At 47.1% G+C, this 22,051-nt stretch overlaps 1 protein-coding gene across 1 annotated transcript; it reads left to right on the forward strand.

The window, feature by feature from the left end:
• The first annotated feature begins 13,466 nt into the window (after positions 1–13,466).
• On the forward strand, positions 13,467–14,193 carry LOC113929398 (N-alpha-acetyltransferase 20-like). The gene has a single exon (XM_035727755.1). The coding sequence runs from the start codon at positions 13,487–13,489 to the stop codon at positions 14,021–14,023; it is 537 nt and encodes a 178-aa protein (XP_035583648.1). The 5' UTR covers positions 13,467–13,486; the 3' UTR covers positions 14,024–14,193.
• The last annotated feature ends 7,858 nt before the right edge of the window (positions 14,194–22,051 follow it).

A 22,051-nucleotide genomic window follows, 5' to 3' on the forward strand; every position in this document is an offset into this window, starting at 1 on the left:
GGTGGTGTTTGAGAAGGGCTGGACACGGGGTTGTTCTTTGAAGTTGGAGCCGGTCAAGTGGGAAGCAGTGCAGGCAGCCTTTAGGAGTGAGCGCATCGTCCGCTGAGAGCCAGCAAGGAAACGGGGACCTTGAAACTACAACCCCAAAGAACTAGACTCTACCACCCACCTAAAGGAGTTGGAAATGGATATATTCTCCGGAGTTTCCGCTGACAGCATAATGTCAGCCTGGGAGACCCTGAGCAGGGAACCCAGTCAAGCCCACCCAGGATAGTCATGAAACTGGGAAGCAATTGATGTTGTTTTAAGCCACTAAGTTTGTGGTAACTTCTTACACGGCCATAGACATTAATATAGGCCTTTAAACTAGTAAACGACTAAAAAGAAAAACACATTTATCATTTTTCTAATTATATTTCCAATATTACCAAAATCACTTTGGGGAATGATCCTGTGAATTTAGTTTTATTTTTTCCACTCAGCATCTGTAGTGGCCTCTCATTTGCCTTGGTTCCAAGGAAAGCCTGTGTCAAGATGGGGTCTCCGGGGCTGGGATTCAGGGCCAGGCTGTGAGGCCCCTCTGTGCACCCACTCCAGGAAGCAGGGTGATTCCCCTGCCCTTAAAACTCTCCCAGACTCACAAAAGACCTGCCTTGAGCTGGAGGTGTTCCTAGGCACACCCCTGGTGGGCTAGCTTGCCCCAAGGGCATCCACATCCACATCCACAGTGCCACTGTATTTGACAAATTATGATGCGTATCAACTTAGCCCCTGATCATTCACAGGGCCTTCTGGAAACAAATGCCTGCCTTTGCATTCTCACACACTTAAAAGCCTGCAAGTTTCTGTCCTATAGCAGCCAAGGGTGGCCATAGGGCTGGCGTGTGGGAGAGAAATTGAGGCACAAAGACCCTGGAGCTCCACCAATCCCACCCCTCTGGTGCCAATCATAATAATCAGAGACCTCTCTTACTGAAGGCCTAGTTGTACAAAGACTTAACTCTATGTATCTTATACTCACATTCCTTTTTATTATCTTAGTGTCTTAGTTTACAGAGGAAGAAACAGGGTCAGAGAGGTGGTCTAATTTACTCAAGGAGGCATCATTAATGATTAAGTCAGGGGGGCGCCTGGGTGACTCAAGACGGTTAAGCATCTGCCTTTGGCTCGGGTCATGATCCCAGGGTCCTGGGATCAAGTCCTGCATCAGGCTCCCTGCTCAGCGGGGAGTCTGCTTCTCCCTCTACCCCTCCCCCCCTGCTTGTACTCTCTCTTGCTCTCCCTCTCTCTCTGAAATCTTTAAAAAAAAAAAAAAAAGATTAAGTCACGGTTCTGACTCACTCTGACTCTAGACTCTTGTAGCTACTACTTTGGGTAGCCAAGGGGGAGGTATGCATTTAGCAGCAACCCACAGAGCAGTGTTGTTTTTTTTTTTAAGATTTTATTTATATATTTATTTAGAGAGTGTGTGTGAGTGGGGGGAGGGGCAGAGGGAGAGAATCTCCAACAGACTCTTGGCTGATCCTGACACAAGGCTTGATCCCAGGGCTCTGAGATCACGACCTGAGCTGAAACCAAGAGTCAGAGGCTCAACAGACTGAAACACCCCAGCACCCCAAGAGCAGTGGTTCTTAATCCTCCTGCAAATTAAGAACTTGAGCAACTTTCTAAAATCTGTAGGCCTGGACCTCAACAGCTATTTGGACATTAATTGGTTTTAAGGGAATATTTGCCTCAGTAGTTTAAAACCTCTCCTGGGGATTTTAATGTGCAGAACAGAGGTTCTCCACCACCGTCATGCAAAAGAATCCCCCCTTCGCCTTGTAATATATGCAGATTCCAGAATCTACTCTTTGAGAGAGTTTCAGTTGGGACAAGGTAAGGACCAGAAATTAGCGTATTTAACACACAGCCCAGGTCCATGCTATTTAAACTTGGTAAAATGAAGAGTCCAGTTCAATAAGCCTGAGAAGAAACCTCAGATTCTGCATTTCAAACAAGCTTCCAGCTGGCCCAAATGGCCCTGGTGCAGGGGCTACATTTGAAGTGGGAAATGTCCCAGCAGACTTAGAGGAACTGCCCTGGACCAATGTTTCCCGAAGTGTAATGTGGGGACCAGAAGCATCATGTGGGAACTTAGCAGAAATGAAAATTAGGGAGCCCCACCTCAACCTTACTGGGTGAGAAATTAGGGGGCTGGAGCCAGCATTCTGAATAAGCCTTCCAGGTGATTCTGATGCAGGGTGCAGTTGGAGCACCCCTGTTTGAGAAATTGGCGGCATCTGGGATATCAGCTACGGGCTGGCAGGGAAGGGGTGTCAGCTTTTGTATCTGTTTGGGGCTCCGAAGGCAAAGCTTTGTTTCCCCAGGAGGCTGGGTCAGGTGCAGCAGGAAGCCATCTAGGCTTCTGGAGACCACACTGGAACCCAGCAAGAATTCCCTAGTTCCTGACAAGATCTGGGGCAGCCAGGCAAAAATATATATTCTTTGGGCGCCTGGGTGGCTCAGTTGGTTGAGCGACTGCTTTCGGCTCAGGTCATGATCCTGGAGTCCCTGGATCGAGTCCCGTATCGGGCTCCCTGCTCGGCGGGGAGTCTGCTTCTCCCTCTGACCCTCCCCCCTCTCATGTGCTCTCTCTCTCTCATTCTCTCTCTTTCAAATAAATAAATAAATAAATCTTTAAAAAAATATACATTCTTGAAGGAAAGCCATTGGCTTGATGATTTTAGTGAGATGTGGCTCAGCCCTCTCTCCAGATGTTTATTGGTTCACCAACAGCTGCCAGGGGATGCCATGCAGGTGGCTGAGTTGAATTTTTTTCTCCATGCATCAGTTTCTGGAGTCTGAACACCCTTATCTGGAAGGCAAGGGGCTTTCCCTAGCTTGAGGATATGGGGAAAGTTAGCACTGCCCTGAAAGGAGGGGGTGCGATTATCATTCTGAACATTCATGCACTCTTGTTTTCAGTAGATGTTGAATGTCTGTTGTATACCAAGTCCTTGGCAAGGAAGCGGGAGGGAAATGGCGATTTACTGGGTGGAGTAGACCGGGTCCCACCAGCCCCATGCCTACCCCAGAGGCAGGTGCTGGGATGCCCCCTGTATCCACTTCCCTACAGGATACAAGGATACAGTCCTTCATCCCAGGAGCTTCTGGCTTCCAGACAGGGGTCTTTGGGGCATTCTCACTGGTCCCCTTTTTCCAAAAGGAGAGTCTAGTGTAGGTGTGCCTCTCCGAGCTGGAGCCCTGGGTCCTCAAGAGAGGAGGGCTCAGGTACAGCTGGAGGCAGAAGGAGCAGGAGAGAACAAGCGGGGCAGGCCCTGGGGGGCCAAGGGGCCCCTTCTGCCCCACAGAGCAAGCCCAGCCCTCCAGCTCCCTGCTCCCTGAGCTGGGGCAGTCGCGTGAGGCTCCCCTTGCAAAGCGCACCTATTCTGCCTGACCCTGCATGGAAGTTCTTAAAAACCAGCACACTGCCAAGATGGGCCAAACAATAGAGCAGAGTGCGGCCCCATCTGTGGGTCTCTGGAGAGCTGGCGGGTGAGAGCTCTTCATGGAGAAGACAAGCCGTGTTGCTGTGACGCTCTTGCAGGTCTGAGATAAAGCGAGCATCAAGAGCCGCCGAGCTATGGAGCGCAGAACAGAGGAGCACCTCGTCTGCACTTGACCCTCTTCCAAATACATGGATTTTCACACCCCCCTCCCGTGTGCCCCGCACCCTACCCCAGCTGTTGCATTAAGGATGGGAGAGTGTCTCCAGCCATCCTCCCAGATGGAGCTTTAGGGATCCCAATGGGCTCAAGTCACATCTCTCTGCCCTCTGGAGCAGCTCACTTCGATATCCTTCTAAATAGCACCCCAGTAGCTTTGAACACTACTTTCCTTTTTCCATAATAAATTAGTGGGTGACTCAGCCACGTGGAGGATGAAGCGGAGGATGCTAACACAAAGCAGGGAGCCTGGCTCTCTGCTGTCAAGGAGTCTGGGTGGAAAGTGATGGAGTCGGGACTCTTGCCGTAACAATGATGAGAAGTGATAGAATTAAGGATTTATTTTAGAAGTAAAATCACAAGAACTTGTTAATGGATTGAATTGGGGGGAATGAGGAAAAAATCAAAGATAGCATCGAAATTTCTGATTGAAGCAACCAATTGGATAGTGCTGCCATTTTCTGATAGGAAGGAGGAAGGAAACCGGGTGGGTAGCGGGGCCGGGCTCAAGAGAGTTTGGGTTAATCAAGTTCTAAATGTCGGAGATACCTCAGGGAAGCACCTGGATATTAAAATATGAAGGTCAAAAAAGACCTGGGCTTGATGAGAGCGCTGTGTTTGGAAGTCCTCCACAGACTGGCAGTTGAATGCCTGGGGACTGAATCCAGCGGTGACAGGGGGGAAGAGAAGTAGGGTAGTCCCAGAAAAGATGGTATAGCCAGGGGGCTTCTAACCCTTGGGGGTCCACAGAGCAGGAGACAGCAAAGGAGCCTGGGAAAGACAGGCCAGGGAGGCCGGGGGCACAGAGGAGCCTCGTGTCAGGCAGCTTGGAGGAGAGCCACTGAGGTTGCTGGGGTGGGAGACGGTGGGGAAAGAGAAATGGTGGTTGAATTTGGCCAGAGGACACCTCGATAAAAGTCAGTGACTTGGAGGAGAGAAAAGCCCTTAGGGAGTGTGCACTTTTAGAGAATGGAAGGCTAAGAAAATGGAGACAAAGTTGCTTTGCCAAGAAGGGGCAAAAACAAAATGGAATGTTGTCAGGAGAGGACCGGGGTTAAGAGAGCCTTTTTGTTGGTGTATATTTTACTTTTGTTTTTGGAGGGGGTGGGCCGTGCTAAGGCCGGTGTGGAGGCCCCCAGGAGGAACTCGGTAGCAGGGGAAGGGTTGGTGATGCCAGAGGGGGTGAGGGGCTGGGATCCCGGGTCCACCCTGCTCTTCCCTCTGCCCAGGGCTCTTTCCACCCCCACGGAGGTGCTTGCTCGTGGGCTGCTCGCCGCACCCAGGACCCTTTCAGGATCCCGCGCGGGTCCAGCGGGAAGCCGAGCGGTGGCCGTCCCGGGGGACCCCGGCCGGGGTGTGGGCGGAAGGGGCGGAGCGCCCGGGGAACGCGGGTGCCGAGGCCACAGGGCTGCGGCTGTGCGGCGGAGAGGTGCAAGAGCGCCCCTGCGAAGCAGCCTGCGTCACCGTGGTGTGATCTGGGGCGTGTGTGCGGGTCACAGCCGGGGGGAGGGGGGGGACAAGCAGGGACCGCTGGTCGGCCGTCCCCGAAGGGCTGCGGGGCTCTGAGCCGGGCGCCGAAGCACCGTCAGGATCCCCGCGCCTCCGCTCGCAGCCTCCCGGAGCTTGCAGGGATTTTGTCCCCCTGACGACCAAGGCCCGCCCCTCACCCCAAAGAGACCTTTTTCCGACGGAACTGGGGCTGCTCCTCTATAAAGCCCTCAAGTGTGCAGTAACTCGATCTAACCTAGAAAGGGCTAGATGCCCTGGGTACAGCGGGGGTCGAAGTCCACGCCCTCGTGCATTCCAGAGAGAGCCCCACATTAAACAAAACCCCATAAAATGTCTAGGAATTGTGCCAGCGCTATAAGGGAAAGCAGTAAGGGGTGGGGGGTGGGGGAGATAAAAGGAGAGATTGCCTTTTGGTTGGGAGGGAGGCTTGGGTAGGAGCAGTCCGCGTGAGTAAGATAGTACAGCCACACGGGCTGTGAGCGAGACCTTTGCGGGGGTGTTCCAGGAGCCGAAAGAAGAATCAGGCAAGCAAGGAGGGGAAGGTCTCGCTAGCTGTGGTTGATCCAGCAGGTCCTTGTGAAACTTGGTATATGCAGACAAAATAACCCGTGATGGTGAAATAACAATAAATGTCATGGATTGTTAAAGTTCGGGAGACTCTCTTGTACTTGAAATCCATAATCCATACCACAGGGTTCTGATATTGACCTTGACAGTAATTCTCCTGTTGGGGGTTTCCCCTGTTCCCCCGCCTTCCCCGTCCCCCCAGGTATCCGACAAAGCAGCAGGTGCTAAGGCTGGTCAGCCGGTCTGTCATACATGATAAGTCTGACTTTGGGCCCAGGAGTAACCCTCTTCATATTCTCCCACATGCTATTAAAGCTACCCCAGTATATATTATCAGATAAATAATGAGGCAAAATGAAGAGTGACGGAGGACAAAACTTAAAATTCGTAGAAGGACTTATATATGATGAAGGGACAAAAGGGTCAGAAAACTTAAAATTCGTAGAAGGACTTATATATGATGAAGGGACAAAAGGGTCAGAAAGCGCCCGCGGGTCTCGAACCCCCGTAGAGGGATTGAAGTGTGACAGACACTGTGCGAAGTAACCGCTTGAGCTAAAGCCGACCCGGAGGCCGTCGTGCAATTTCAACCTCTCAACTGTAGGGGAGTGACGTAGAGAGGCCGGGCTTCGCCTTCTCCACGCCCCCAGAGCTGCTTGCTCCATTCGGTCCTGCCCGTTCCCTGTGTTCAGAAGCTTGCTTGTGCACGGTCTCGCGGCCCGCCCCGCAGAGCCCAGCCGAGGAAAAGGAAGAGACTCCCTGGCAGGAGGGAAGGAGGGAGGAGGGAAGGAGGGAGTGGGGTGGGTGAGCCGATCGCGGGCCGGAAGGAGCAGCCAGGTTTCCAGGAGTCCTTGCCTAGAAATTTTTCAAGGTGTCCCTGAGCAGACCCGGGCAGCCCAAGTCTCCATAAAATCTCTCACTACAGCCCGTGATCTTACCTAGGGCTGAGACCAGTTCGGTTCATGTCTGTGCCCGCCCCAAGAGCTGGCCCCTGGCGACAGAGTTTGTGATGTGCGCATGCTTTTTGGATGGGGCATGGGTGAATTAATGATGGGTTCTCCTGCTACTGGGCCTCAAGATAAAGCCCAGGATTGAGCCTGGAAGCTGAAAACTTTAAAGCCTCATAGCTCCTAAGAAAATCCCTCTCAAGGATAAAGCAGGATGAATTATCCTTCCCTTTCCCCACCCCAACCCTTCTTTACAATTCTTCCCTCTTGGATGATTCAAGAGCTGGATAGAGACCCGACCTATACAATTGTTAACAAAGGGACTGGAACCTCAAGGATAATAATGTCCCCGCTGACTGAGCATACACCACTGTGCCAAGCCCTGGGTTAAGTTTCTGTCTCATGTATAAGCTTATTGGTAATGTTGCCCCATTTTGTAGATGAATATACAGAGAGTCAGAGTTTAAGTAACTGATATGGTAAGAATTTAAAAAGTGGCCCAATTATTCAGTGGCCCAACCAGACTTTGAACTCTTGGGAAAGGGGGAAGTGTTACCTGTAGGGTCTGTGTGCCTGTCTTGCTTTAAAATATTTCAAACAGGGGCACCTGGGTGGCTCAGTCCGTTAAGCATCTGCCTTTGGTTCAGGTCATGATCCCGGGATCCTGGGATCCAGCCCTGCTTTGGGCTCCTTGCTCGGAGGGGAACCTGCTTCGCCCTTTGCCTGCCACTCCCCCTGCTTGTGCCCGCTCTCTCTCTGACAAATAAATTAAAAAATACCTTTAAAGAATGTTTCAAACCAGTCGTAAGGTCCACTAGACAGAGGTCTTCAGTTTTGTTCTTTGCGGTCTCCCTGTGCCTAGCACAGTACCTGGCCCCCCGCAGATGCTCAGTGAACATGAGTGGGTTGGCGACTGGGAGGGGTAGGACCTCTCTGTACCGGAAACCGTGCTGCCCCTCCAACCTGGGTTGAATCCCAGCTCCCCCACTTTGTAGCTCTGTAACTTCAAGCTCAAATGTTTAATTGGATTTTTAAATTTTGTATGAAACAAAAAACACATGAGCAATTAAAGCCAGTACAAGTAATGAAAGCCACCCTTGACCTAATTTGAGCTACTCATCCCAACCCTTCCCCGGAGGAAACAGCTATTTTTAAAAAAGTTGCTGTGCCTCCTGCCTAGTCGTCTTTGTATAAATTTACATATGAAGGTAAATAAAAATAGCTTTATTTTGCTTATGTCTGTGTTTTGTTTGCTAAGATGAGACTGCAGTGCCCTAGCTTTGTGGGAAACTTCATTGTGTCTGGGAAATGATCCCACAACACTGTCTGGAGATCTCTCAGTATTTATAATAGCTCCCCAAGAGTACATGAGCCATAATTTATTTCGCCATTCCACCGGTAGGATTGGACATGGAAGTTGTTTCTGGGTTGTTCTGGGTTTGTTTTTTTTTTTTTTTTTTTTAACCAGTTTACAAATAGCGCTCCAATGAATATCTCTGCGCGAGACTCTTCGTGGAAAGAGACAAGTATTTCTTGAGGATGAATTCCCAGCAGTGGAATTGCTCAGCAGTAATATACACATTTAAAATTGTAATTGCCAAATTGCCATCCAAAAATGGGGCTATTAATAGTATTGTGTGTGCTAGAGGCCGGGGATGATGTAAGAGTGTGCCTTGTTCAGGCCAGGTGCGTAGGACTCCGTAAGCAATGAACCCGCTTTACTGCCAGCAGTCTTTTCTCTCCTATCTGTCCGTTCCCAGCTCCTGGTCTGAGGAAGCCGGTGCTCTGGGGCCTGGGGTGTGGGGTCTGTGTGTAGGAGTAAGAACTGGCCCGCAGAAAGGGGAGGACTCAGCCGGTTCGTACCAGGTGCTCCCCCTGGTGGGCAGATGGCCCTTGACAGTAAGGAAATCCCCGACCTGTAAACCCTAAAGCAAATCCTATCCATTTCTGCTCAGATCCCTGAGAGAAGGCCTCTTGTTCTCAGCATCCAGCCTGGATTCTGTGCTCTGGATGATCTGGTGCTTCCCTACCTTTCCGATGGTACCCGGGGCCCCTCTCTTCCTCCCTTGCTTGATGGCTACCACATTGCCTTCCCCGATTCCTCAAGCATGCCCCTTCTAGCAGCTCCACCATTTCTCAGACATCTCCCCACCCTCCCATCTCATTCTGTAACACTTATCTCTTTAGAGAGCCCCTCCTCGAATACTGTCTACTTTCCACCCTGCTGCGGCTGTGTCCCAGAAGCCAGGGTTTTTCCTCCATTAGCAAGTATACACCTAGATCCACTCAGACATTTCCCAAGTGTGGCAGAGTGCAGTGTCCTGAGGGCAGGGACTGCACCTGTCTCACCTAGCGTCCTGGCTTCCCGGTCCCTGCCACAGCCATGGCAGCAGCGAGCACTGAGCATTTGTTACCTGGATGGATGGAGGAATACATCGATGGCACTGTCACAGACAGAAGTAGAACAGACCTTGAGAGCTAGCAGGGGTCAGGCAGGACATACCTTCTGAGGTCTTGGCTTCTTTTCCTTCCCTGGGATAAATTGTTTTCCTGAGGTATCCTTTGCTCAGAGGTACTGTCCGAGCGCCCTCGAGAACAGGGAGGGGGACGGAAGGCAGGGGACATTTCCACACCTTTGCCTCAGCAGCCCTCCCCACGGTCCGTAAGGCAGACCGTATTATTTGCTAGATGAGCAAACTCAGGGTCGAAGAGGCAGAGTAGAAGGCACAGCTGTAGCATGGGGCTCCATCCCTTCCTCTGGTTCAGAAGAACACACAGTCCAAAAGAAGGACGAGCCCACCCTCAGGATGTGGTGGCCTTTCTCAGTGGAGAGATCTACCCTGGCTATGACTGGGGGTTGGACTTAGACACGCAGCACACCCTTCAAGATCATCTACTGTGTACCAGGCCTGTCAAAGATGATGAAGGGGTGAATTCAGCATTTAAAAGCTTTACAGCCTAGAGACGGTGGCTGTGGAGCATGTCAAATGGTGTGTTTGGAGTGTGTAGAAGCAGAGCAGTCACATATGGTCAGGTTGCGCATAACTCAAATCTGGGCTCGGCCCCGTGGAACAAGCACAGCGGGAACAGGGCTGTCTACAGTCAGTCTGTGCACAGTCTGAGCAAACGTGTGTGGCTGCTGGTGAGGGTGGGGTACATCCCCTGGTATTGGGGCATCAGTCTAAGGAGTAAGAATAGGAGAAAGAGATCAGGGGAGCACAAGTGTGTTTGGTGTGTGTGAGAGGTACAAAAGCCAGGGATAGGGGAGGAGGACCAGCTGTTAGAAAAGTCAACACAAGATAACCAAGGCAGAGACGCAACCAGCGGCGCCCGAGGGTGTGACTCGTGAAGCAGAGAAGGGCTCCCAAGTGACTGGCAACAAGGTGTTTGTTGGTGACCTTGGCAGGAGTGCTGAGGGCGAGAGGCAGATTGCTGTTTGTGGCGTGGGATGCGGGGACAGAGTGAGGGTGTTCAGCTCCTCCTGGAAGTTGGGCTGTGGAAGAAAGGGGGCAAGGGTGGTGAGGGTCCTGAAGACCCTGCCTCACCAGCTTTGGTTTTTATTGGTTTTAAGATGAGAGCCTTGAGCCTGTCCAAATGCCGTTGGGAAGGTGGTAGTAGCCAAGGGGAAGTCAACAACTCGCCAGAGAGTGTTTTCACCAGGACGGTTCATACAGCAAGAGAGGTTAGCTTCATACTGAGCAAAGGCTCCAGATGCTGGCTAGAATTCCAGAAGGCTTTATGGTGGTGGTGTGCCGTAGTCCTGGGCATCAGGGGCCCCACCCTCTGTCTGATGCTTTAAAGAGCTTTACCTGCAGTGCCCTGCACAGTGCAGTAAGGAAATGGCAGAGGAACCATATGCAGAGCTCTTCCAGATCATACTCCGGGTAACTGGAACACTCAGGTCACCTGCCAGAATGGCCCTGAGGGTCTTCCGGGGTCTATGTGAGCCTTTTCCTCAGGCACCCTCCCAAGAACAAACCATACCCAATGGGACACCAACTCATTTGATGGGGTTAGCATTTTTCTAATTCCACACCAGAAAAATTCATTGCAAGAAAACAACAAACCAATAGCCCTCATAAACATAGATGCAAAAATTCTAAACAAAATTTTAGCATAGAGAAATCCAACAACCTGTAAAAAGGCAATATATCATAACCAAGTAGGGTTTATCACAGAAATGGAAGGTCTAACATTTGAAAATCAACATAGTTCACTGTGTTACTAAGCAAAATAACCACATCATAGATGCAGAAAAGACATTTAAAAATCCCACATCCATTCCTGATGAAAAACAACTCTCAGCAACCCAGGAGCAGTGGAGAACTTCCTCAACCTGATAGTGGGTGTCTACAAGAGGTCTACATCTATCACCATGCTTTAATATAAAAGACTAACAGGCTTTTCCCTATGAGATCAAGTAGTAAACAGTGGTGTCTGCTCTTAGCACTTTGATTTAACATTATACCGAAGGTTGTAGTCGGTGCAATAAATCAAGAAAAAGAAATGGATTATCCAAATCAGAAGTAAAAGTGTTCTTACTAGCCAATGACCTAATCACTTATGCAGGAAATCTGATGGAATCTACAAAAAGCTACCTGAACTAATAAACAAGGTTGCAGGACACAAGATCAGCATACAAAAATCTATTGTATTTCCATGCACAGCAATAAACAACCAAAAATGAAACTTAAAAATACTGTTTACAGTAGTACCAGAAATTATAAAATACTTAGGGGTGAACATGACAAACGACGTTCAGGATCCATAGGCTGAAAACTATACTTTGCTGAGACAAATTTTAAAATTCTAAATAAATGAAGAAAACAGTGTGTGTTCATGGGTCAGGAGACTCAGTATTGTCAGTTCTCACCAAATTGTTCTATAGATTTATTATACTCCGAATCAAAATCCCATCTGGCTTTCTTTTACATGAAATACTGATGAGCTCATGCTAAAATTCATATAAAAAGTCATAGATCTGTATTAGCCCAAACAACTTTGAAAAAGAAGAATAAAATGGGAAGGCTAATACTGCCTGATTGGAAGACTACACTCATCAAGACGATGATATTGGCCTAGAGATAGACAAATAGATCAGTGGAACAGAATGGATATTCCAAGAATAGACACTGATTCTTGACAAATTTGCAAAGGCAATTTGGTGAAGAAGGTGTACTCTTTTCCACAAATAGGGCTGAAACAGTTGGTAATCCATATGCAAAGAGAAGCTAGACCATACTTCCCACCATATATAAAATGGAATCTTAAAAAAAATTTTTTTAAAGAACTAATAGATTACAGACCTAAATGTGAGACCCAAAACCCATAAAGCTTCTAGGAGAAAATCTTTATGACTTTGAGCTAGGCAAAAAGTTCTTAGATACGAGATCAAAAAGCATGATTCATAAAAGAAAAAAAAATGATTTGAATTTCATTGGAATTTAAAACTCTGCTCTTTGAAAGATGCTGTTAAGAGAATAAATACACAAGCCATGGACTGAGAGAAAAATCTCTGCAAATCACACAACTGATTAAGTGTACAGAATATACAGACTAGAAAAACTCTCAAAACTCCCTATTAAGAAAACAGCTCATTTTTTTTAAAGATTTTATTTATTTATTTGAGAGAGAGAGAATGAGAGAGAGAGAGCACGAGAGGGAAGAGGATCAGAGGGAGAAGCAGACTCCCCGCTGAGCAGGGAGCCTGATGCGGGACTCGATCCCGCGACTCCAGGATCATGACCTGAGCTGAAGGCAGTCGCTTAACCAACTGAGCCACCCAGGCGCCCGAAAACAGCTCATTTTTCAGTAAAGGGCCAAAGGTTTAAACAGACATTTCAGTAAAGCAGATACATGGATGACAAATAAGCACATGATAAAAAGCTCTCTGCGTCGTTCTTGAAGGAAATGCAAATTACAATCACAATAAGATTCCACTACACGTTTGTCAGAATGGCTAGCATGGAAAAGACCATTCCAAGTGTTAGTCACACCCAGGGGTGGGAAGGAACCGGAACACTCCCATGAACTGCTGGTGGGAGTAGAAAAGGATCCAGCCCTGTGTAAGGAAAAGGTGGACAGTTTCTTAAAAAGTAAATATGCACATAACATATCCAGCTACTCCAGTACTAGATTTTTCCTCCGGAGAAAAGAAAGCATATATAGAAACCAAATCTTGTACATGAATATTCCCAGCACCTTTATTCATAAGAGCCCCAAATAGGAAACAAATGGCCAAAAGCCAGTCAATGGATAAACAGTCTGTGTTACGTGTACGTGGCGGAATGCTACCCAACAATAAAGGAGAGTGAAATAATGGTATTTGCATCAGCATGGTTGAGTCTCAAAATAAGGATGCTAAGATGCAGAAGCCAAATGAAAGGAGCACATACTACATGGATCCATTTACATAAAACTCTAAAACATGCCGATTGATCCCTTTTGCCCGAAAGCAGAAGAGTGGGGTGGGAGGTATGGCAGGGTGGAATTATGCAGGGGGAGGGGTCTTTGGGGAGCATTATGTGTTTACTCTCCGCTTGTGTGTGTACGTGTGTTCAATCTATGGTGGACAGTTTGTGTGTCAGTTACACCTCGATAAAGCTGTTTCATATATAGGCTCATAGAATGTCAGCCTCCCTGTTCTTCTGCCTTTTGCTCCACAAATGTTAGCAACAAGCTTTGTGACGGGACATTAGGAAGAGTTCAACATTCAGAAAAAGCAAATAGGGAGCCGGCTTCTGCGGCGGCGGTGCGATGACCACGCTCCGGGCCTTCACGTGCGATGACCTGTTCCGCTTCAACAACATTAACTTGGATCCACTTACAGAAACTTATGGGATTCCTTTTTACCTACAGTACCTTGCCCACTGGCCAGAGTACTTCATTGTTGTGGAGGCACCTGGTGGAGAGTTAATGGGTTATATCATGGGTAAAGCGGAAGGCTCAGTAGCTAGGGAAGAACGGCACGGGCACATCACAGCTCTCTCTGTTGCTCCGGAATTTCGACGCCTTGGTTTGGCTGCTAAACTTATGGAGTTATTAGAGGAGATTTCAGAAAGAAAGGGTGGATTTTTTGTCGATCTCTTTGTAAGAGTATCTAACCAAGATGCAGTCAACATGTATAAGCAGTTGGGCTACAGTGTGTACAGGACGGTCATAGAGTACTACTCGGCCAGCAACGGGGAGCCCGATGAGGATGCCTATGATATGAGGAAAGCACTTTCCAGAGACACTGAGAAGAAATCCATCATACCATTACCTCATCCTGTGAGGCCTGAAGACATTGAATAACCATGGGCAGTGGTTCTTAGGCTGATGCTCCAGATATTTTATGGACAATATTATTTTCATTGGATGATCTTGGAGCTCTATTAGGAGAAAAGTAATCATTTAGGTCTCACAGACTTCAAGAAAATACAGGTTATAAACTTGAGTCTCATTGTTTCCAGTTAGCAATACCATACCTCCTAAAGCTATTCACTGTAATAAAATTCAATCAAAAAGGCAGCTGGATCAGACAGAAACATTCCACTGATTTGGTTCATAATATTTACTATATGCTAGGGAAAAAACTTGCTCCAGTCTCCTCCTAAATTCTGTGCCTGAGAACCACTGCTACATATATATTTTTTATTTTGTATCAAACTGTTAATTGAAGCTTTAAAAGCATATATGAAATGTATAAATCTAAGATGTATAATAAAATGCACTGTAGACCCTAAAAAAAAAAAAGAAAAAGCAAATAGATCTTTCCGAGTATACATGTGAGTGTGCTGTTGGTGAGCACAAAAAGAGAAGACCACCTTCTCAAGTGCCCAAACACCTGGAGGTTTCCAAAAGTCACCGCACAGTATGATTAACGGCAAATATTTATTTGCCGTTAATCAACCAACTTGATCCCCTCCTTGAGTCAGATTCTTGACATAGATATATACACTAATCCTTTTGACCCTTCCAAGAAATTTGTAGTATTTTGACAATTTCAAAAAAGGAGTCTCAGAGACGTCAAGTCAGCTATCCAGAAGTACACAGCGAAGAACAGACAGGGCCTGGACGTGTTGGGCCTGAGGTGGCTGCACTCGATCCCTTTCTGTGCGCCTCTCCCTGCACACTCTAGCTCCCGGTTGGGTGGGGGCCTTTGACTGCACGTGGGCGGGTGTTGAAACAATAGGTCAGCCCTGTCCAAGTGTCCAGCCCCCCAAGGTTAGCTGTTGTGTCTGGAGTTATATATAGCTGACTTGGGGGGAAGAAAGAGAAAATAAGATTTACTTTTTGGAGGCTCAGAGGATTGAAGCAACTTGAAAGGTCCTAAAGGCCTTTGCAGACCAGGACTGAAATGTCATTGGCTAAGCACAGTTGGAGTGCGGTTTCTTGGCAAGGGAGGAGGTGTCCTGGCCCAGGGAGGTGTGACACGTTCCTCTGCTCAAAATAGAGACTGGCTGTTTCCTGAGTGGGAGTCAGCTGGGGGTGGGAAGGCCTACCCAGCCCTTCAGCCTCAGCCCACTGGAGGGTCTGGCAGCCCTGCTGGAAAGTGGGACACGGGACAAAAGTTCAGGGCCCCTCAGGCTCTCGCACTGGCATGGGGGGTGACAGGGCAGTGAGATGGCTGCTATCTTGCTGGTGGGGGAGGGGCGGCTCCCACCTCTGCCTGGTGTGGGGGTGGGGAGGGAGGGGAACCTGGGCTGACGCGGCTCCTTGCAAAGTGCAGCCCCAGAAGGTGATGAGGCTGCAAGTCTCTGGGTGTGGATGTAGTTCATGGTTCCTGTGCAGGAAGTCGCTGAAGAAGAAGGGTCCAGAAAAGGTGACTGGGACCTGACAATGCCTTAGTGGTGTGTGTGTGAGCCCTGAGAGGTGATTTTCTAACTGGGTGAAAATCAGCCGTGCCCTTGGGGTCAGATCCTCCACGGGCTCCGACAGAGTACCTGCTCCAGGGCTGACGTGGGCTGGTTTGCCCTGGTGTGGCCACACTGAGGGTTCACTACAGAACCACTTCCACACTGGCTGGTAACGAGTCACTGCCTAGATCTCCCCAAATGACTCTTCACCATCACAGCCGTCCCTGCAATCCCTCACTCATCTCTGTGTCCCATAGTACCCACTCCTCGCCAGAAATCCAACCACCCAAAGGTCAATGCCTTGCTTCCCTCTGATTGGCTCATGCCAGGTTTGGCAAATGTTTGAATATCACCTATGCTGGACCCAAAAGAGTAACACTAGTCCATTGGTATTTGCTATGTGCCAGTCACTCCCATTCCAGATGCTTTACTTAGATCTACAACAATCACAGTATCAATCACACAACAACAGCTAACAACAATAGCTTGAGGTACCAGGCGTGGTGCTAAGCGCTTTGCAAGGATTATGCTATTTCAGTGCCCTGATATTATCCTCCATTTTCAGAAGGAAAACCTCCAAAGCCCAGAGAGGTTAAGCAACTTGCTTTGGGTCACACAGCTAGTGAGTAACACAGCCCAATTAAAACCCAGGTCTTGCTGACTCCAAAGCCTTTGCTCTGACGTTACTCTACACTGTGAGAAATAATACAAAATAATATAAAAATGCTCATAAAATTCAAAAACATTCTAATATTAAAAGCACTTTCCTCCCTTCTGGTCTGAGCGTCCAATACCTTCATCAGCCAAATTTCTTCAACTTTGCTGCTTAAGTGTTTGCATTTGATGGGTACCATTTTCATGCTGTGGAAATAGATTTGATTGTGCCAGGAGTTCCCTAGTTAATCTGACTGAACAGTGGCCCCAAAACACCCTATAAAGAGGGTTCAGGTGAGTCCTGACTGATGTCTGGAAGAGACAAATGGAAACATGGAGCTCCATGCCATCCATGGAGCTCCATTGCTCTCTGGACTCCAGAGTCTTCCTGAAAACTCTCCTTCCTGATTTTTTTTTTTTTTAAATTGTGCTAAAGTCAATTCATCTGTGCAGTGTCTCGTGGGCAAGGCTCTTAAGAGATGCCCTCTTCTAGGGTGCCTGGGTGGCCCAGTCATTAAGCGTCTGCCTTCGGCTCAGGTCATGCTCCTGGGGTCCTGGGATCAAGCCCCACACTGGGCTCCCTGCTCTGCGGAAAGCGTGCTTTTCCCTCCCCACTCCCCCTGCTTGTGTTCCCTCTCTCACTGTGTCAAATAAATAAATAAAATCTTTAAAAAAAAAAATAGATGCCCTGTTCCTAAAAGCAGGCCTCCTTCTGACTGTGTTCAAGGAACCATCCAGTGTATGCAAGGTTGGTCGTGAACCTGCTCTCACCCATTCAGCAACTGTCTAGGGAGGGTCAACCGTGGGTCAGGCACTCTTCTAGATACTAAGGAGGGAATCATGGACAAAATGGACCCAGACACTGCCTTCGTATTTGACACCTGGCTGCAGAAATTACAGCCAGGTGTCAAATACAGAAATTACCCAGCAAACTGTGTAATTATGTTTTGTGATAAATGCCATGAAAGAAAAGCAAAGACTAAAGTGAAGCTGATAACAGATCTTAGATTCGATTGTTGAAGAAGTAGGAAGAAGGAGTAAGTACTACCCCAGCTGACTCAGGAAGAGGCGGCCAGAGTGAAGGAAGGAGAGGGTCTCAGCAGAAAGTTGCAGGCGGGAGGGGACAGCATGGGTAAAGGCCTGGGGCTGGGTGACAGTTTGGTATTTTTGAGGTCATGAAAGAAAAAACATCTCATCTGGAGTTTAGCGAACAGGGAGAGGCTGAAAGGGGATGAGGCTGGATGGTGGGCGTGGGCCCAGTTTTGTAGGAATGAGGGTCTCTATTTAGCAAGTGCAGATGAGGATTTAGGGCATAGGGAGGGTGGGGGAAATACTCCAAAGCAATACCCTTTGGCAGAGCAGACAAACCACTTGATAATAGCAAGAGAAGGCCCCCAAAGCTCTCTTTATTCATGAGGCAATGACCTTCATAGAAAAATTTATTCTGGGCTAAAATCACATCATACTGGCAGGGGAAAGAGTTCTTGATTAAAGTAGGCCCAGATAGCCCATGTCCGTAAATGTGTCCTGAACTTTTAGCGGCTGAGATGTTGCCTTAGGATTCTTGTAGTTATCAGTGACAGAAACCAACTCAATGTATTGATTCAAACAATAAGGAGTCAACTGGCAGGGAGGAGAGGCTCAAATTTGTCATCTGTTGTCTCTCTCTCTCCATCTTTCCAGCTCTCTCCTTTCTTTCCTTCTCCTTACTGACTTACTCTGATGTGGCTTCATTCTGGGACAGGCAAAGCTGCCTCAGATAAAAGAGCTAGACTGTTATCTGAAGTCTGAGTCTCACCTTGGATCATACAGCCATCTCTGAGCTGATTGCTGGGAGGACAGACCGTCTGCTGACCTGGGGATCAGACAGGAGAGTGGGGAATTGGGGACGGGTCGTTCCCCAGAGGGCTACACGCAGACCAGAACAGACCCCCTAGTACCTAAGGGGTATGAAACTTGTCCTGCCTCCACATGCAGAATTTTATTGTTGCATTATTTTTATAAATTAAAAAAGTGACTCATAAAGCTATCAATGCAGTGTTAATGTTTTACTGTGTAACCTGTTAAAGTTACACACACACACACAAACGTAGACATATACGTATTTTATAGGCTTTTTTTCCTGGTAGTCATTTGGTAGAAGAATTTAACTCCAATAAGTATGCACTTTTAATTTTTTCCAAAGAAATGTAAACTTCTATTCCTCTAATCAGCAATGCCCCAAATGAAACTTTTGTTCATACTTCTCTATTTAAACTTCACTTTGCTCCTTCACATCTTTCTTAACATTGAACACGGACGTCAATATCCCTGGCACGTTCTTGTCATTGGTTTTAGGTTCGGCCATAAAGGCTAGAACGCTCCAAGTGTATCTGGAATGAAGGGACGGGGTTGAGGAGTCCTGACCCATTTCCTGCTTTTTACCTAAGAGTCGCTGGACTCAAGCTCTATGCTAAAATTCCACCCTGTATCCCACTGCAATGTCCATTTGGTCCAATGAGAGTGCATCCCGACAACATAAAACTTAGCAGCACTTACCAATACTGCTACCCACTTCCACAGACCCACGTGAAAGATGCCCAAGATGTATCGAGGGAAAAAATCAAATTGCAAAAGAGTGTTACAGTTTTATTTCATGACCTGCTATTTCAATAAATATTTAGTGAGCGTCTACTACCTGTAGGGTTTCATTGTTCTGTTGTTAAAAATTTCATCTGTTGTATTTCCCAGTTGTGTTTTACTTGAAAAATGACTTCTCTTCCGAAAGCACTCAAAGAAGATGAAAAAAGTAGGATTCAGGGTGGCCTTTGAATACTGCTTAGAGTTAATAATTTGAAGAACGTACAGAAGCGCTTTCCCGCACTTACTTCCATAAAAGAACTTCCAGTGAAAGATGAACATTATATATGAACATGTGTATATATACATATACTTGGTTTTCTGACAGTTATAAAACCGGGATCACCTATTCTCTTAGGCACTGTTTGAATTTTTACCCTGAGGGTGAATTAGTTCTAGAACATAAAAGAGTACTAGCTCATTAAAAAATTCAGACACACATACATGTGCACAATGCACACACACAGTTGTTCTCCCTGGCAAGTCTCTCTCCTGAGTGACTTTCTACTCTTTGGAAGAGTTGGCCCTTGTCACGCCCGGTGCTTCTGTGACCCCCTCTGAACTACCTGCCCTTTTGGGGCAGGGCACCATATTCAACCATCCCGTTGTGCTGGTTCCTTTTTTTCCAGTGACCCAACGCTTGGATCTCTTCTAAAGGTAGTCAAAGAAGATGAGGAAGAATGCAAGGGAACGTTTTAGAACCATTCAGATTCATGGCTTGAATAACTTAATAAAAGCTTTAAGAAGTCTTTTTTCATAGAAGAAAAATACACTGTGTAATATTTTCCCTGAGCCCCACCCTGTGCATGAGTGGCTTAAAGCGTTGCTCATTGTAAAGCAATTGGCTATTCTGACCCCTTCCGCAAATTAATTTGCCTCAGGAAGCCACGTCCCTTCATTAAGGGGAGGGGAAACAATGGGGTCTTTTACATTCTCAGTAATATGGTGCTCATTAGCTAAATGCTGACTTTGTTGGGCTCTGGAACAGAACGAAATATCCTAAAGCAAGGTCATAGCTGTAGCAAACTGGAAGGAAAGGGGACCCTCACACCTGCGTCTGAGCCGTGGGTGGGAAAAGAGCCTGGTGGGGGCATCTGGGGCAGAAGGCATGCTGCCCAGGTGGCCTCCTCCCCGTCTCCCGGGGTCTGGGCCCAGAGGGAAGGATGAAGGAGTGCCTGAGGGCGGCATTTCAACCTCTTGGGCCAGAGGTGCCAGAGCATTTCGTACCTGCCCCTCGTCCCACGTGTTCTACATCCGTCCAGAGACTGCAAACCACAGAACGGAGGAGGGCAGGCAGTTTGGTGGGCAAGAGAGAAAGAGATGGTACGGAGCCTTTCAAAGAGCTGAGGACCCAAGGTCAGTGCTTGGACCGTAAGGAAGAGAGAAGAAATCTTCATAATGGCACCTGATGAGGGGTTGCCTTTCTCCTTTATTCCGTCAGTTCAATGCGTCAGAAAGCTAGGATCTGGGAAGGAGGAGAAAATCCATCTGAGGACAAGGGAGGCATGGGACAGAGTGAGAGTCTGGGCCTTTATCCTTTGCTTCAATCAAGCTTTTTGTGATTTTAGAGGTGTTTCTCTTGGAGTTCCAAGTAAGATTTTTTTTTCTGAAAAAAGTTTCTGCTGAAAACCATGATAGTTACTCCTACTGGACATTGGGAATTGGGTCATGAGCTGTCACAGCCACCTGCTCTACTTCTGAATTAATGAGAAGTAGAGCTGGGCAACACACCCACGCCCTGTAGTTAGATCCCGCTCTGTGCAGAACCAAGTCAAGAGGGAGGAACCTGATGAGGGACAGGGAAAGCCCTCATGAAGAATACCAGAGTACCAATAACATCTCACAAATTCACAGGAAGAATGTAATGGTGGAAATGATGTATGGCAAGCCAGAAGAACAGTTTTGAAATCTGTTTGGCCTCATTGATTAATATAGCTTCCATAAATACAAGTAGAAAATCATCAGAAAAAAAACCACAAGATGAAAAGGGATATCAAGAAGGCAAGGAAACTCGTGTATTAATGGTAAGTTCAAAATCTTCGGGATGGGAGGCTATTCAGAACTAAATGCTCAGAAAATTAAGTCACTAACATGGAGGTTGAACTTCATCAGTCTTTACAAAACGCAGAGGAAATGGGAAAAGCAATGAAGATTATGAGAAAGGAAATGATCTACATGGAGGATAAATAATAGAGACTAATTCCAACAAGTAAGAATCAAAATAAGTGAGTGTACGGAATTTAAAAAATCTTATGAGTGTGTAAATCAAAAATAAACCCATCAAAAACGAAGAAAATATAGGTGAGTATCTGACGTTAGGAGGGGCAAGAACTCTTAACAGACAAAGCACATCAACAATAGCAAACGTAGGGGCGCCTGGGTGGCTCAGTTGGTTAAACCGCTGCCTTCAGCTCATGTCATGATTCCAGAGTCCTGGGATCCAGCCCCGCATCAGGCTCCCTGCTCATGCAGGAAGCCTGCTTCTCCCTCTGCCTGCTGCTCCCCCTGCTTGGGCTCTTTCTCTCTCTCTCTCTCTCTCTCTCTCTCGCTATCTCTCTCTGTGTCAAATAAATAAATAAAATCTTTAAAAAAAAACAATAGCAAATGTATTTCTCAAAATATTAATGCACTTATATATATACTTTGAAGAGCATCACAAAATTGAGATAAATTACAAATTTGGAAAACTGTCTATGATAAATATGACAAAGTTAATATACTTAGTATATAAACAGCCTTTAAAGACAAAAAGAAAAATACAGTCCCCCTTCAATAACAAAGTTAGGCAAAGATCATTAAAAAAAATGACCAATAAATATTTGAAAACATTCAATCTCATTAATAATCAAAGATAGGCAAATAAACAGTACTAACACATAAGTGCTTTTCACATTTGCAGTCTTTGAAAGTTACCATATACACTGTAGTTGGTTTTTGAAAAGCTCAGTTAGAATAGTACTGGCTTTCTTCCACTTGAAGGATTCTGCTCACCCTTTAGGTTTCAGTTTTACGTCTACTTCTTTGAAGTTCCCTCTGACCCCGCAAGCTAGGTGACAGCTTCTCATTATCATTTCCATTGCACCTTACATTTTGTGACATTTATCTGAACCATAGGGTGACAATTTGTGTGATCTGTTGATTTGGTATTTGGCACCTCACTGAGACTACAGTGATAACTGAAGTTTCTGTTGAGAATTTACTTTGCGCTGTG

Source organism: Zalophus californianus, chromosome 5 (assembly GCF_009762305.2).
Source record: "Zalophus californianus isolate mZalCal1 chromosome 5, mZalCal1.pri.v2, whole genome shotgun sequence".
NCBI lineage: Eukaryota > Metazoa > Chordata > Mammalia > Carnivora > Otariidae > Zalophus > Zalophus californianus.